This window comes from Lagenorhynchus albirostris, chromosome 13 (genome assembly GCF_949774975.1).
Source record: "Lagenorhynchus albirostris chromosome 13, mLagAlb1.1, whole genome shotgun sequence".
Lineage (NCBI taxonomy): Eukaryota > Metazoa > Chordata > Mammalia > Artiodactyla > Delphinidae > Lagenorhynchus > Lagenorhynchus albirostris.
In genome coordinates this window covers 78,159,598-78,175,097 of record NC_083107.1, presented here as the reverse complement: position 1 = coordinate 78,175,097, position 15,500 = coordinate 78,159,598, and the positions used below count along the sequence as shown (strand labels likewise).

At 39.7% G+C, this 15,500-nt stretch overlaps 1 protein-coding gene across 1 annotated transcript in view; it reads right to left on the bottom strand.

Annotated features, from left to right (window-relative positions):
• The window catches only part of NBAS (NBAS subunit of NRZ tethering complex), a 336,980-nt gene that overhangs the window by 284,120 nt on the left and 37,360 nt on the right, over positions 1–15,500 (bottom strand). Inside the window, exon 10 of the mRNA XM_060168734.1 lies at positions 5,003–5,141. Coding sequence (XP_060024717.1) covers positions 5,003–5,141 — 139 coding nt within the window. The remainder of the gene's footprint in view (positions 1–5,002; positions 5,142–15,500) is intronic.

Genomic DNA, 15,500 nt, shown 5'->3' with positions numbered 1-15,500 from the left:
AAAGAGAAAAACCACCAAACTCCAGTGTGTCGTCTCCACTGCTCTTGCCATCCCCACGCTCCCACCCACCCTGACCCAGGCCGACACAGGCTTGTGGTGAGCAAAAGCAGACTGAAAACACACTGCAGGGTCCAGGAGGACAGATGCGACAAGCTAGCAAAGGGGACTAAGGTCAATCTAAAACCACTGCCAAAAATTGCAGTCTCAGAAAACTTTCCAGAAATGAAAAAAGACCTGAATCTATATATTGAAAGAGTGAACAGGTACCTGGGAAAATTAACCCAGAAAAATCAACTCCAAGAAATATTCCAGGAAGGATACTAGATTTCAGAGATAAAGGAAATCCTCAAGGCCTCCAAACAAAATGGCCAAGTAACATACAAAGAGAAGATAATTTGACTTGCATCAACTTTTCAAATTCCACATAAAAGCAAAGTAACAATAGTGCTGTGTTTTTTTAAAGCTCAATGAAAGAACAGGTAAACCAAAGATTTTATACCCAGACAAGTTTTCCTTCAAATGTCCAGGCTATGGAAAACAATTCTGACACACAAGAACTTAAGGAACTCTTCATCTGTGAGCCCTTCTCAAAATATCTATTAGAGGATAATTTCATCCAACCAAGAGGTGACTGGGAAAACTTCAAACAAAGGGACAGGGAACATTTTAAAATACATAAATGAACATCTATGACTAAAGAAACATGATGATGAGGGTTGAAACTATCGTATAAATATTGTGTGTTTTGACAAAATAGAAATAATGCAACTACAAAAGGGAGGAAAAAGGAGAAGGGAAAAATAAAACCAACTAACTGATTGTTGTATAGGCAATTAATAGGAATTAAAGAATACCAATAAACTGATAAACAGGTAAAATACTGGAGGGCACTGATAACATCAGTAAGACGGTTTCAGTGAAATCATGGAGACAAAGCCCCATTCAAGTGAATTCAAGAGAGAAAAGAAAAGTCGGAAATGGATCAACTATAGATGACTCTTGAACATGCTGAAGGAAAGGAACAAATGGGCTGGTAGCAGGATTTAGTAGGTTCTAAGTCCCCTAAAACTAAAGAGTTTTTACAATGGGAAAAATAAATGCATGCTGTTTGCTGATAAACCTAACGGGCAGCAAGATTCAAGATGTGGATAAACATCCTTCAGTTAGCAAGTGTGAGATCCAGTGGACAAACGGAGGAGCTGGCCTTAGCTAGTGCAAGTACAGCTCATCTGTAATGACAAGAGAAAAGGTACGGAAATTAGGTGCACATGTAGGCAGGTGGTAGGATCTTATGAAAATATTCTGATTACTTCTGTTTTCTCAGGGAAACAGGATTTCAAAAACCCTGTGTTCTTTCCAGAACAACATTCTATACTGAAAAGGAAGCAGCATCAATAACAAAAAAGTCAGTTTTGTTCATTTTTTATACATTTTTTCCAAAATTTCCACCTTAATAATACAAATAGATAATAATTAACACTGTAGAACATTTTATTGTTTATCAACGGCCTTCATATATATTACCTCATTTGATCCTGGCAAGAGCCTTAAGACACCAGTGGTAAGTGCTGAGCTAGAATTCCAATCCCAACCTTCTGACTCCTGAGCCGGGCTCCTTCCTTCCCCCCAGTGACTGAACTCTCCCCTGGTATTTGCTATAGCTTCTTGCCCTTATTTGTGGGCACAGCTGTACCTCCAGTACAGTAAACCCCTTGAGGGCTGCTACCTGTATGTTCTGATACCTGCATCGGTGATTCGATGTTGAACAAATGAATAAATAAAACTATCTCCTATAGATGGCACGGACATTAATTTGGAAACTTTGCTCAAGGTATATATGGAATTTTGCATAGCCTCTTTTACAACCCAGCAGCCTTGTGAGAGATGAGAATATATGTGTCAGCAGCATTTTTCGGTCGATATTCACCCCAAAACAATAGCAGCCTTAAACAAACAATAAGAGGTTCGATGCAGACAATATCTGTCACCTGACAAGAGGAACTAATCTTATAGTTTCAAATTACTTTGAGGTAGGGGAAGGCTACACAGAATGATTGTGCGTTTAGCTGCAAGACACATTAAAAAGGCACTAACAGGGCTTCCCTGGTGGTGCAGTGGTTGAGAGTCCGCCTGCCGATGCAGTGGACACGGGTTCGTGCCCCGGTCCGGGAAGATCCCACATGCCGCGGAGCGGCTGGGCCCATGAGTCATGGCTGCTAAGCCTGCGCGTCCGGAGCCTGTGCTCCGCAGCGGGAGAGGCGACAACAGTGAGAGGCCCGCGTACCGCAAAAAAAAAAAAAAAAAAAAGGCACTAACATAATTAAAGTACACTTGCAGCATTTCAAGAAGTTTATCATAAGGCGGAGCACTCAATTTGCAATTCAGTATCTCCCCCCACTTATTTTGTCACTGCACAAGCAATTTTCCTTTAAGAGACTCCAATATTGAAGCTTCAGGCCAGAGAGGGAAGGACCATACATAGCAGAGCAGATTCCAATACTTCAGTAAGGAGCAAAGTGAAAGCACGAAGAATTTAAAGAAGACACGGTGAAAAAAGGTTTCATAGTACGTGACAGTCCTCCGTGCCTTGCCCTGTCCCAGACTCTGTCACAAATATACTTGATTACACCATATTGAAATGGCCCTTCACAGTTTGCCTACTTTCTCTCACCTTATATCCTCCATACTTACCAATTCTTCCTTTTTTTCCCTCAACCTTTAATTTTGACAAATTTCCTAGCTACTGAAAAGTTGAAATGATTACACAATGAAATACCAGTATACCTTTTACCTGAGTTCACCAATTATTAACAATTAGCCACATTTGCTTTATCTGTATGTGTATGTATACTTTTTTAAAAATTGTTTTTTGACTGAGCCATTTAAAAATAAGCTACAGGGACTTCCCTGGCGGTCCAGTGGTTAGTACTCGGTGCTTTCACTGCTGAGGGCGTGGGTTCAATCACTGGTTGGGGAACTAAGATCCCGCAAGCCACGTGGCACAGCCAAAAATAAAATTAAAAAATAAAAAAATAAGCTGCAGACATCACACTCAGACAGAGTCAAGAGATAAAATTGTTCAAACCCTTTACAGGATCTGCCCTGATACATCTCACATATAAAACGACAAGCTGGGTGTGAAATTGGAGACAGGAACATGACTAAATTATAACAAATATGAAATAACATGTCCAACTGCTAACTCACTCTTTTTTAAAAAATAAATTATGGGATAATCATCACAGCATAAATTTGACAATGCCAATGAGATGTATGTAATTTCACGTGGGGAGTGAGGAAAGTGCTAAACAAGAGCTACAAAATCTGGTTCCACTCCTGCTGCCCTATTTTTAGTTGTTAAGATCTCCCAGGGCCTTAGGCTCCTCATCTGTGAAATGGGGCTAATAACACTCAACCTGGACTCCTTACCGGGTCCTGCAGAGAGAATAAATGGGTGCTGGAGTGAGTAAAGGGACCGTGAATGGAAGAAAAAGCACACGACACAGTACTGTATAAACTGATGTACGAATATAAACTGTTTTAAGGTCTGCTGCCATATTGAACCAATAAGTTGACCTAATTAAAAAAAAAAAAAAAAACCCTACTACTTTGTTGGGTTAAATTCACAATCACATATTTCAGCATATGCTAAAAACTAAAGACAATAATTAACGGAAGCTTACTATGATTGCTAAAGATTTCTTTTCAGAAGTACTTCTTCACTAGTTCTTCTTCAACATGAAAACGTTTAACCATTGTTTTACAGGATTATTTTGAGGCAGAAATAATGGAACAAATGCATTCATAGGAATAACTAGCATGGCACATTCACTTACACCGTGTCTCACCTTAATTTCTTGGTTTCTTCCCTCATTAGAAAAATACTGTATCTGAGTGCCCACCAAATATCAGGCTAAGCACAGGGTGCGTAATTATGATCTTACAGTTTATACAAAAGAAGTCAAGATATATATGATCACAGAGTGGCCAATATGGTAGAAACAATTAATATTCACTAATATCTAGTTTTTCTTGCCTTTCTGGACACACAGAAAACCACTTCCCAGGCCCCTTGAAGGTAGGAGGGGCCACATGATGAGTTTCAGTAAATGAACTGCAAGCAGAAGTGATGCCAGTTCTGGTGTAAGACGGTTAAAAAGTCCCACCTTTTAGTCCTCTCCTCCCCCTCCTAAGGCCATAAATGAGACAGTGGGCCCTCAAGAGGTCACCAGCCCCCACATATCCTTTAGTCATCACTTGGAACAAGCTGTTCAGGGTAGTCATGATATCAACAGCAGACTCTGCCACAAATAAGGAACACACTTTCACGGGGTAACCCACAGAAATGCCAGGAGTTTTCATTTGTTTATGTGGCTCTTTCTATTATCACAACAGAGCCTAGCCTATACTGACTATTACAGCATACAGGAGTGACTGACAGAAAACAGAAATTCAATTAAAGAAAGAATAAATGAATGGTTGGACGAATAGCACTGATCAATATGGAACAAAATGGAAGTACGAAGGCAGTTAAGAACTTGAACAGGGGAACTCATGCCAGCGTTTGTACCCTCATTCTGCCACTTGCTAGTGGGGTGGCCCAGCTAAATTTCACTTTCCTCATCAACAGACTGGAGCTACTAACAATACCTACCTCAAAGGGTTACTGAGAATTAAATGAGCTACTACATGTAACAGCACTCAGAACAGCTGCCGGCACATCAAAAGGGACTTAATAAATGTTAATGTCTAAATAAGCAAACGCAAGTAATGGGATTACTGGTAGGTTGTTTTTCTGATATCTGCAAATATTGTTACTAAAAATGAGACTCAAGTTAAATAAAACATGCTTTAGGTAAATTTGATATTTGAAAGAAGTCCTAAAATTTCACTTGCCTTAGGTTACTTTCTTCATTTAAGGCAAATTGTTTCCTTCTCTGTATCTTACAAAGGGCTTATCTAAGACCTACTAGCAAAGTGAAATACCACAACGAAGACTTACTGCAGTGACCCTGTCTCCACCATGAGTAACTGGCTTATAATAAGGTGATCCTGAAAGAACTCTCCAGGCAGAGAGTCCACAGCTAGCAGCTTTTGGTATGCCCACTTCAGCAGTTTCACATCCACCGACCAGTAAAAGTCTAAAAAAGAGAAAGATAAAAAGAATTGATAAATTACAAATAGGAACAAGACAACATCAAAACAAAGAGAGCAGAAACCTTCACAAGGAAAACTGAAATAAAATTAGTATATACTAATCCTAGAAGGTAAATATTTTAGAGGAAACCACCAATAGAAAAACCAGATGGGTTCTCAACTGGAATTTCACCTTCATTTACACATTCAAACATCTGAAACTCAGATGAGAACTTAGAAATGAGAAAAAAAATGTTTTCAGGTTGGCCACTGAATATCTGAGGAACTATATCAACACCAATAAACTGTAATAAACAGATACGTCACCTCACATAGACACATATGTACTAGTTACAGCAGTGCATCGGAAGCAATGAGGGCACAATTACAGATGCTAGAAAGAAATGCCAGCTGGGATTGCTGTGGATGGGTCACTAATAACTATACTGAAATAAGACTGTACATTATGACTGGTTCACTTTTCTGTTATACTTCATTGCAATTAGAGGCCAGTTACCCACAGGACAAGCAGTCTAACAAGTACTAAAAGTTAAGACTATGTGACCACTACACAAACTAAGCTGATTAATAATGGAACCCAACAGTCATGATTTTTAAAGTTAAGTCATGTTTAGTAAATCTGGCAGGGAACATATAAGACATCATAATCACCTACAGAAAAAAGAAAAATGTTTGAAAGTAAAACTTCTGATATATTAAAGGAAAACACTTGTCCCCAATAACAACAAGGCAATGGAGTAACAGAAGAGAGAAGCCACATCCTTCTTAATGTCTCGATTTTTTAAAAAGACCCTCCCTACAGGCAGGAAACTCCCTGCTGCTTAAGCAAAAGAACAGGTTTCTCTGGTCATGTCCACACAACGCTCCCGCCTACACAATCTACCACTATCCCAAATGACAGCAAACATCAGGCTCCCTTTACATCAGAACCTACCTGATATCTATCATCACCAGGCCCCCGCTGTGTCAAAAAAAAAAGGATGCACTTCCTCACACAACAAATTAGTGCTTATCTTTTTCTAGACCATGCTCATAGATAAATCAAAACTTTAAAAATTTTAGTTTCTGCATAGAAATCAAAAGGGGGAAGGAAATGACACTTCCTAAGACTCCTCAGAGTTGGCATATCAAAAGACCGACTTGGTTTTATGGTTACGTTAACCACTGATAACTCTTAAACTTTCTATAATTCTAAGTACCTCATGAGGTAACACCATGAGTTACTCAATACAGCCCGCTGAGCTATGCTCAAGGGCAGTCAGACAGAGCTCTACATGTTAGTGCAGAAGCAACACCTGTCCTCTGTTGATTCTGCTTACCTTGTGGGGCAAGCAGAATAATGGCCCCCAAAGAGGCCCATGTCTTAATCTCTAGAACCTGTGAACACGTGGCATCACGTGGACTTAGGTTGCTAAGCAAATGACCTTAAAACAGGGAGAGTATCCTGGATTTTCCAGGTGACCCAAATAACCACAAAAGTCCTTAAAAGCACAAGAGGGAAGCAGGAGAGTCAGTGTCGCAGTGATGTGATGTGAGAAAAAGAGTCGCCCAGTCTCTGCTGGTCTTCAGGATAGAAGGGGCCAAGGAAGCTGGGCTGCTCTAGAAGCTGGCAGAGGTAAGAAGACAGACTGTCCCCCTGAGCCTCCAGTGAGGACACAGCCCTGCTGACACCCTGATCTTAGTTCAGTGAGACCCATTTCGGACTTCTCACCTCCAGAAATGTAACATAAATTTATTTTAAGCCCCTAAATTTGTGGTAAACTGTTAGAGCAACCACAGAAAACTAACACACATCTTGTTTATTCCCCAGCCCCGGAATTCAGACAACCTGTCAGCCTCTAATTCCACCAACTGCCCTCTTCTCATTTGACCACCTTCCTAACTTTCTTCTTTTTCTTCACTCTTAATGAGATATAACTGACATACAGCACTGTATAAGCTTAAGGTATACAGCATAATGATCTCTTTTTCTGTCAGTCTGTTTTTGAAGCACAAGTGACCTACAACATCATGTTAGTTCCTATTCTGAACTAAGCTAACAACAATAAAAAAAAACAACAATAATAATTTTTTAAAATCTCATCTCTACACATACGCTCAGATGTAAAACTTTCAAAAGTGCATAAAACCCTTCTAGGTTTAGCCATAGAGCTTAGCCCAACTCAAAGTCTCAAAATTCATAAAGTAATGTAAATGTGCTTTATTCACAAACACAACTGGAGCCTTCAATCAAAGCCTTTTTCCTACTGATTTTATATATATAGTCTAACAAGTTTCCATCACAGCAAATCATAAGCAACAAACTTTGAGAAGATGCTTGAAGCAACCCGCTGGGCTATTTCTACCCTTCGCCAGTCCTCAGAGCTAACACGTAATTAACCCTGTTCACCAGGGCAAAAGAGATTTTGGTCCAAAGTCAAGGTAGGAGTATGAGTATCACTTGCCTATAGCAACCATTCTGCTCAAATGATTTTTACACCAAAACAATTTCAAAAAACATAAGTAGACCTAATGCAGATAAAATCATATCATTCCTCTGGCTCTAACTACCAATTTGAAAAAAATACAGTTGAAAAAAGAAAAATACTTCAAACAACACTTCAAAGATGCAATCTAAACAATGGGAAATCTAAATGTAAAATAGATAGCTAGTGAGAAGCAGCTGCATAGCACAGGGAGATCAGCTCAGTGCTCTGTGACAACCTAGAGGGGTGGGATAAGGAGGGTGGGAGGGAGACGCAAGAGGGAGGGGATATGGAGATACACGTATGCATGTGGCTGATTCACTTTATTATATGGCAGAAACTAACACAACGTTGTAAAGCAATTATACTCCAATGAAGATGTTAAAAATAAATAAATAAATAAAAATAAACAATAGGAAATCTAAAAAGTCTACACAGTAGAAAACTACAGAATGACCTGGCTTCTTCCAAACACACACACACACACACACACACGCACACTCTCCTCTCTCTCTCTCTCTCTCTCTCTCTCTCTCTCTCTCTCTCTCTCTCTCTCTCTCTGTAAGAGTGAGAGAGGAGGAGAGAATGGAGAGCAGATCAATGAATTAAAAGAGAACACAGTCTGGATATTTGAAGATATGGACAAATTATTGTTAATTATCTTTGCATATGACAATGGTTTCATGTTTATGTTTTTTTAGAGTCCTTATTTTTTAGAAATACACACTGAAATATTCAGATGAAATACTACGCTGTCCAGAATTTACTTCATGATATTCTAGGCACAGGAGGGTGGAGGCTCAGCTGAGGCCATAGATGAGGTGAGGCTGGCCGCAAGTCGACTGTTAAACTGAATGGCAGGCACAAGGGAGTCAGTATATTCTGTGAACATGCTTCAAATTTTCCGTAAGGAACTTTTTTTTCAAAAGTCAGTTTGTTAGGAAAAACTCCTCTGAATAAATAGAAACAAAACAGGTAATTTTGAATATCTACATTTCTGAATATAGTCACAGTACTTTTTCAAACAGAAAACATGTGATTCTCATAAAACATATCTTTAAAAACCAGTAGCCTATTGTTATAATAAAAATAAAACACTATTTGAGAATTCAACAAATCTCTAAAAGGTCAGGATAAAGCAGATCCTGATAATGAAATAATTTTTCTCTACTCAGTGCACAACATTGACCATGTATAAATAAATATATATTTTTTATAGTAACCATATAATTCTTTTCTCAAGGGGTTGAGCATTACTATTTAGTTTGCACTACTATGTCATGGAGAGGACAAATGTCATATTTAATTTTCAGATTTTAAAATATATGTATAAAACTTTACGTTGCCTGACTGTGAAAGGAGAGCTAACTGAGATTTCAGATTTCTTCCTATCTCCTGGTCTTGATACTAGAAGACACTTCCTCCCTATGAATTCTGATAAACATGGCCGTGAATAGATCAAATTGGTTACAACAAGATAAGCTCAATTAAAAATAAAAGAGATTCGGGCTTCCCTGGTGGCGCAGTGGTTGAGAGTCCGCCTGCCGATGCAGGGGACATGGGTTCGTGCCCCGGTCCGGGAAGATCCCACATGCCGCGGCGCGGCTGGGCCCATGAGCCATGGCCGCTGAGCCTGCACGTCCGGAGCCTGTGCTCCGCAACGGGAGAGGCCACAGCAGTGAGAGGCCCGGGTACCGTTAAAAAAAAAAAGAGGGCAGCAGACAACGCTAAGGCGAGAATCTCGTAAAGGAAAACATCAGGGAGAAAATTTCAAAATGTTCCTGAAGGACACAGAGTTATGCATAAAGAGACATACCATGTTCTTTGACAAACTCTCAATACCTTAAAGATGCCAATTCTTCTTAATCTATAAATTGAAAGAAATTTCAAATAAAATCCCAACAGAATTTCTTGTGGAACTGAACAAACTGATGTAATGGAACTAGACAATACAAAATTCACATGGGAGAGTAGAGCTCTAAAAAGAGCCAGCTCCATTCACACTGATAACCTTCCCCTTGATGGCCTGTGCTTTGTGCATTCTGACCTGTCAAAAACTTTCCTACCCTAGTGTCACTGAGATGTTCTCCTTCAAATCTGACCATATTAAAATCTAAAATTCCTCTCCATAAAGTGCAAAGATAAGGCACACACCAGGAAAAGTTATTTATAAAACATAAAACTAACAGAGTATATGTTTAAGCAGACAGAATCCATAAAGATCTCCCACAACCAGCCCAAAAGAAAAACGGACAAAGAATAAGCAAGTCACAAGAAGAGAAATACAAAAGCCAGTCATGCAGATCAAAGCAACAAAGATTTATGCCAAAGATTTATACACAGGAACTCTCATAAAACTATTGGTAAGACTGTAGTAATCATTTTGGAGAATGATATGACAATATCTAAAAAATGCACCCCTTCCCAAAAAATACCCCAAATTGAGTTCTAAGACAACTCTAGAGAAATTCTTGCACAGGTATATTTATTTCTTGGTAAAGGAATACCTCATGTAGCACTATTTATAATGCAGAAAAATTAGAAATATTTTAAATGTTTAAAAGGGATAAATAAATTCATTAAACTGTTCAGGGAAACATACAGTGTAAAAAAGAACAAATGTAAAAATATATATTGGAAGGTCGCACACTAAAACCATGAGAGCAGGCTGCCTCTAGAAAGGGAAAGTGAGACAGAGGAATGGAAGTAGGAAATTTTGTCTGTACTATTGTCTCTCTTTTATTTATGTATCTGGGTATAACTATACACATACATACACAGACACCTTAAGTAAAAAATATAATCTCAATATTTGTTTTTTGGGTTTTTTTGGTTTGTTTGTTTGTTTTTTCGGTACGCGGGCCTCTCACTGTTGTGGCCTCTCCCGTTGCAGAGCACAGGCTCCAGACGTGCAGGCTCAGCGGCCATGGCTCGCGGGCCCAGCCATTCCGCAGCATGTGGGATCTTCCCGGACCGGGGCACGAACCCGTGTCCCCCGCATCGGCAGGCGGACTCGCAACCACTGCACCACCAGGGAAGCCCTCAATATTTGTTAATGCTGGGTAGTAGGTACTTAGGTGTTCATTAAATCATTCCCTGTACTATTCTCTCTGTTTCTAACTTAAAAAGAGGAAAATCAAGATACAGTATCCCAAATTATGTACATAATTTTCTTCCAGTTAATGAAGTCCAAGAGAAAAAAATTCAGTAAATTGGCTGTAACGCTTAGCATCAACCCACAAGTCTAGTCAAATACTGAAAATGAAATTAGCATATCATTTGCTTTGTGACATTTTGAAGCTGTTTATATGTTAATAGTTACATCTTAAGCATTCTGTGATTTACTACTGAAAGGATCACTAGATTTTTGCAAAAATTAAAACCGCAGACAATACTGCAGAAAATAACTTATATCATTAGTGTTATTTTCTGTTGCGGTAAGCTTCTCCACCCAGAAATATTTACATGCAGTGGTAAGCAAAACCTCCTTAAAGATACAGTATTTGGCTCTTATGTACTCACTTCAGGAATCACATTTTGAAGCAAGTGATTATTTTTAAATTATTCTATAAAGACATAAAGCAATATGGAATTTCTATAGTACATATTAAATTCGGAAGACTAAAGCCCTCGATGTGTAGGAGTTTAAACTACTCGTTAACAAAAACACGAGAGTAGGAGAAAACTTTCCCAGTAATCTTCAACCTCAAAATTTTGTGGACAATAGGAAAATCATGGGTCTAGGAATCAGGTGTATCAGGTTCAAACACCTTTGCAACAGAGTAACTGGAATATTAGTTTCCTTCATCCCATCAAAATTTATAAATGCAAACCATGTGCTAAGCAATCAGGAGTGTGCAAGACAAATAAAGAGCTTGCTTAAAAACCACTCCTAATTCTCAGAATCAATTTGTAGAGTCGTGTTTAGCTCTCCCAGTGCGTTAGTACCAACCATGGGGGGAGGCTCGGGGGCACCCTACTTGCTCAGGTGGCGGTGGACACGTATTCACACACGAGAACGACAGCGAGCATTGTCCACTCCAGGGAGGACAAGCCAACCCAGACCGCTGCTGCAGGGACCCTTGAGCTCGGCACAAAAACAGCCTTAAGGACCAATTAAGTGTGTGGAGGAAGAAGTCAAGGAAGCCTTCACGGGGTAACACCAGAGAAAGGGTTCTCCTTTCAACAACTTCCCCAACAGATAAAGGGATCAGGTGAAGAGCCTGCTCCGCCAAGAGAACACGACGTACAAGAACACGGAGACGAGTCTGTAAATGGTGTGCTGGAAGGACGGTGAGAAACGCAGCGAGCGCCCCCAGCCTGTGAAAGGCGGGCAGGGGTAGCAGGGCAGAAAGTTCAAAGGGTCCTCAACAATACAGAATGGTTTATCCTGCTCGCTTCCCGAGCACATTATCACCTGCTACCTTCAGAACGGTAACAGTTACTTAAATGATGCCTCCATCACTAAACGTTAAGCCATTTGGACACAGAGACCGTGTCTGTATCCTTCAAAGCATTTACCACAGCTGTTTCATTCAGGAAACATCCATCTGAGCACTATGTGCCCAGAAGTTGCAGGGGCACGAAGATAAATCGGACCCAGAGCCCCCGTCGTCCTTGGCTTAACCCCTCCAGGCTTCAGTTCTCCCAGCTGAGAAACGAAAGGGCCGAGCCAAATGACGGGTGAAACTCCTTTCCAGCTCTGACACTCTAAGAGTCTAAACTTCAAAGCAGGAATGCAGGTATCAGACAAGAAAAATAAACTGTAAGCGATGGAGCCAAAAAACACAAGGAGTGAATTACATGGGTGGGAGTAAAGGCAGAGGCCAGGGCAGAGCAAGAGGCAGTGAGAAGAGGCTGGTCAGGCCCATCCGAGGAAAGAAAGGGAGGGACGGAATGTGTGCTCCACGCATCACACCAGACATGATCTGGATGCCCTGGGAGAGCTAAAGGTGACCCTACCAATTGATTACAAGAAGAGTTATAACTAGTTTATTAAGAAGGGTCTTCAGTCTAGTAATTGTTGAAAAAAATCTGCCATCTAGTGGCTTAAAACTCCTTAAAGCCAAGGAAATGAATCTGAAATAATAGAGCAAGAAACTCTTTTATGTTCCCTGTCCAATGACCAATGGGCTTGTGGCATACAACCAGCAAGGAAGGGGGAAAAGGAAGGAAGGAAGGAAGGAAGGAAGGAAGGAAGGAAGGGAGGGAGGGAGGAAGGAAGAAGGAAAAGAAAAGAGAAAGAAAGAAAGGAAGGAAGGAAGGAAGGGAGGGAGGGAGGAAGGAAGAAGGAAAAGAAAGAAAGAAAGAAAGAAAAGAAAGAAAAGAAAGAAAGAAAGAAAGAAAGAAAGAAAGAAAGAAAGAAAGAAAGAAAGAAAGAAAGAAAAGAAAGAAAGAAAGAGAAAGAAAGAAAGAAGAAAAAATTACATGCCCCCAAATTAAAAGTACTTAAGACCATGCCTGGCAAAGTAAGGGCTCAAAAACTGTTACCTACTACCTTCACAGCTAGAAGCCGTTCTTCTCTTGGGATCATAGAAATGTCCCCAATTTTAATTCATTCTAACTTGATCTTAAATATTCTTTGCTACAAAAATCTTACTAGTTCAATATTAAAAATTCTGTTCATCTTGGATTTCTTGAATGTCTCTGCCCCTGTTTCCATCCCTCAATCCACAGCTGATGACAATGATCATCATCTGAAAACGTAATTCCCTCCCCATCACTACGATGGATTTAGGCAACTTCACTGCAAAAGCACAATATAATATGTTTAGCATCCCTCTGTCTGATCCATTCCATGTCTACTTTGAATCCTGATTTCAGAACAGTCCAGGTTCTGAAACCAAATTCTCACCTTCTATTTCAATACCAATAGTTTAATTTTTGACATCTTTCTCAAACTTGTTCTCTCAGGAAAATAAGTCTTGTCTTTGAACCCTACCTCCCCCCACTGAATCCTGCTAACTGTAGCCTGCCAGCTGTCCCCGAAAATGAATTTCCATAATGCCTGCTACCAAACTCCCTGCCACAATTTTGCTCTGTTAAATGCTACCTAGTAGTCTATACTAGATGTCCTTGGTACTTGAGCAGCTTGCTAAAACCACCATCTACTGTCTGTGCCCAATGCAATGCAGCAAAATGTGGTCGAAAAAGAAGGACGACTTGAGGTTACAGAGCTAATAAGTAGCACAGATTTCCTGTCTCCTAATCCAGTACACATTCTATCATATCACAAATATATATTTTAAAATTTCTAATTGTTTATAAAACAAAATTAATAGCATATATGTGGAATCTGAAAAAATTGGTATAGACGATCTTATTTACAAAGCAGAAATAGAGACACAGACATAGAGAACAAATGTATGGATACCAAGGGGGAAGGCGGGGGTGGGATGAATTGGGAGATTGAGATTGACATATATACACTATTGATACTACGTATAAAACATAACTAATGAGAACCTACTATATAGCACAGAGAACTCTACTCAATGCTCTGTGGTGACCTAAATGGGAAGGAAATCCAAAAAAGAGGGGATATTTGTACACGTACAGCTGATTCACTTTGCTGTACAGTAGAAACTAACACATTGTAAGGCAACTATACTCCAATAAAAATTTTAAAAAAACAAAATTAAGCATCATTCCTTAGTTCCTATAAAATAACCTAAGATAACTCAATAGTCTTCTTTCAGCTCTCTACTCCAAAGAGAGATCCACAACAGCTAGCATCACTCCAAGTACAAGAAGAAATTCTGGCCCAAGTTACTTCTTAAAATTGCATTTCCATAAATTTTGCAGAGGGATTATGGAGTAGTCCTTAAAATCAGGGGGGGAAAACATATAACCCAAGTACAAAATATCTTGCTTAAGATTAATGAAATTCACTGACATATAAAGTTATCAGGTTAAACGACAACCAAAGCAGAGAGCAAGAGGGAGCGAGGGAGGTTGGTTGATTTACCAGCTGAAGAGATTAAAAACTTTATTAAGGTCTACAAAGGCCCATTTAAATGTAACTGTAACATATTGAGAACTAGCCCCTCCTATCAAAGAATCTCCAAAGAGAGGACTGACTGATGGGTTAAAGCTGATTGCCAAGTAATTTAATTTTTTTCCGTGGTAGGCAAAAAAAAGTCAAACTAATAAAGAAGACTGTCTTCTTAAAAGACAGCCAGGTGCAGGCTGCTAAGGACCAAGATATTTCTGAGCCACACGTGTCTACCTATCTGTAACATATCCTGGATAAAAGCAGATCGCAGGATATGGCCAAGACTCTCCACTTCCCTGCCTCCCCAGAAACAAATGCCTGTGGGAAAAAAAGAAAAGAAAAATCAGTCTGTGAAGCTCAGCGAGTCCCTTAATTCACACCTAAGGACGTTCACATCCGCCAAGACAATGCAGCTTTCTGTGCAGACAACAGCACCTCTTCATTTCTCTTCAAAAACCCAACCCGAACTCAGGGAAAGAAGAATACAGTGGAGGAATGAGAATTCTAAAGGCAACATGAAAAGCTCCTTAATATAAGTTAATATACTCAATTACTGACATTCATACTTCCCAGCTACAAGGCTGCGTGCTAATCTCTCAAATGTCAACAGCCCCTACATTATCAAAGGCTGAACACACTCTCTCACTGCAGTGTAAGATAATTAACAAGGATCTGGACTGCAGTACTCATTCCTTTTCTAGAAGCAAAATCCTTCATGAAATTATTAATCTTACCTAGCTAGGGCTTACGAGAAACTTCCTAATGTAATTTATAGCCAACTGCTCCTCCAGCTGTCAAAAGAGTGTATCATTTATACATCACTGCCCTGATTCTCACAGAATATATATGACCTTAGGAACCAGAGAGAAAGATGGGCAATTTTA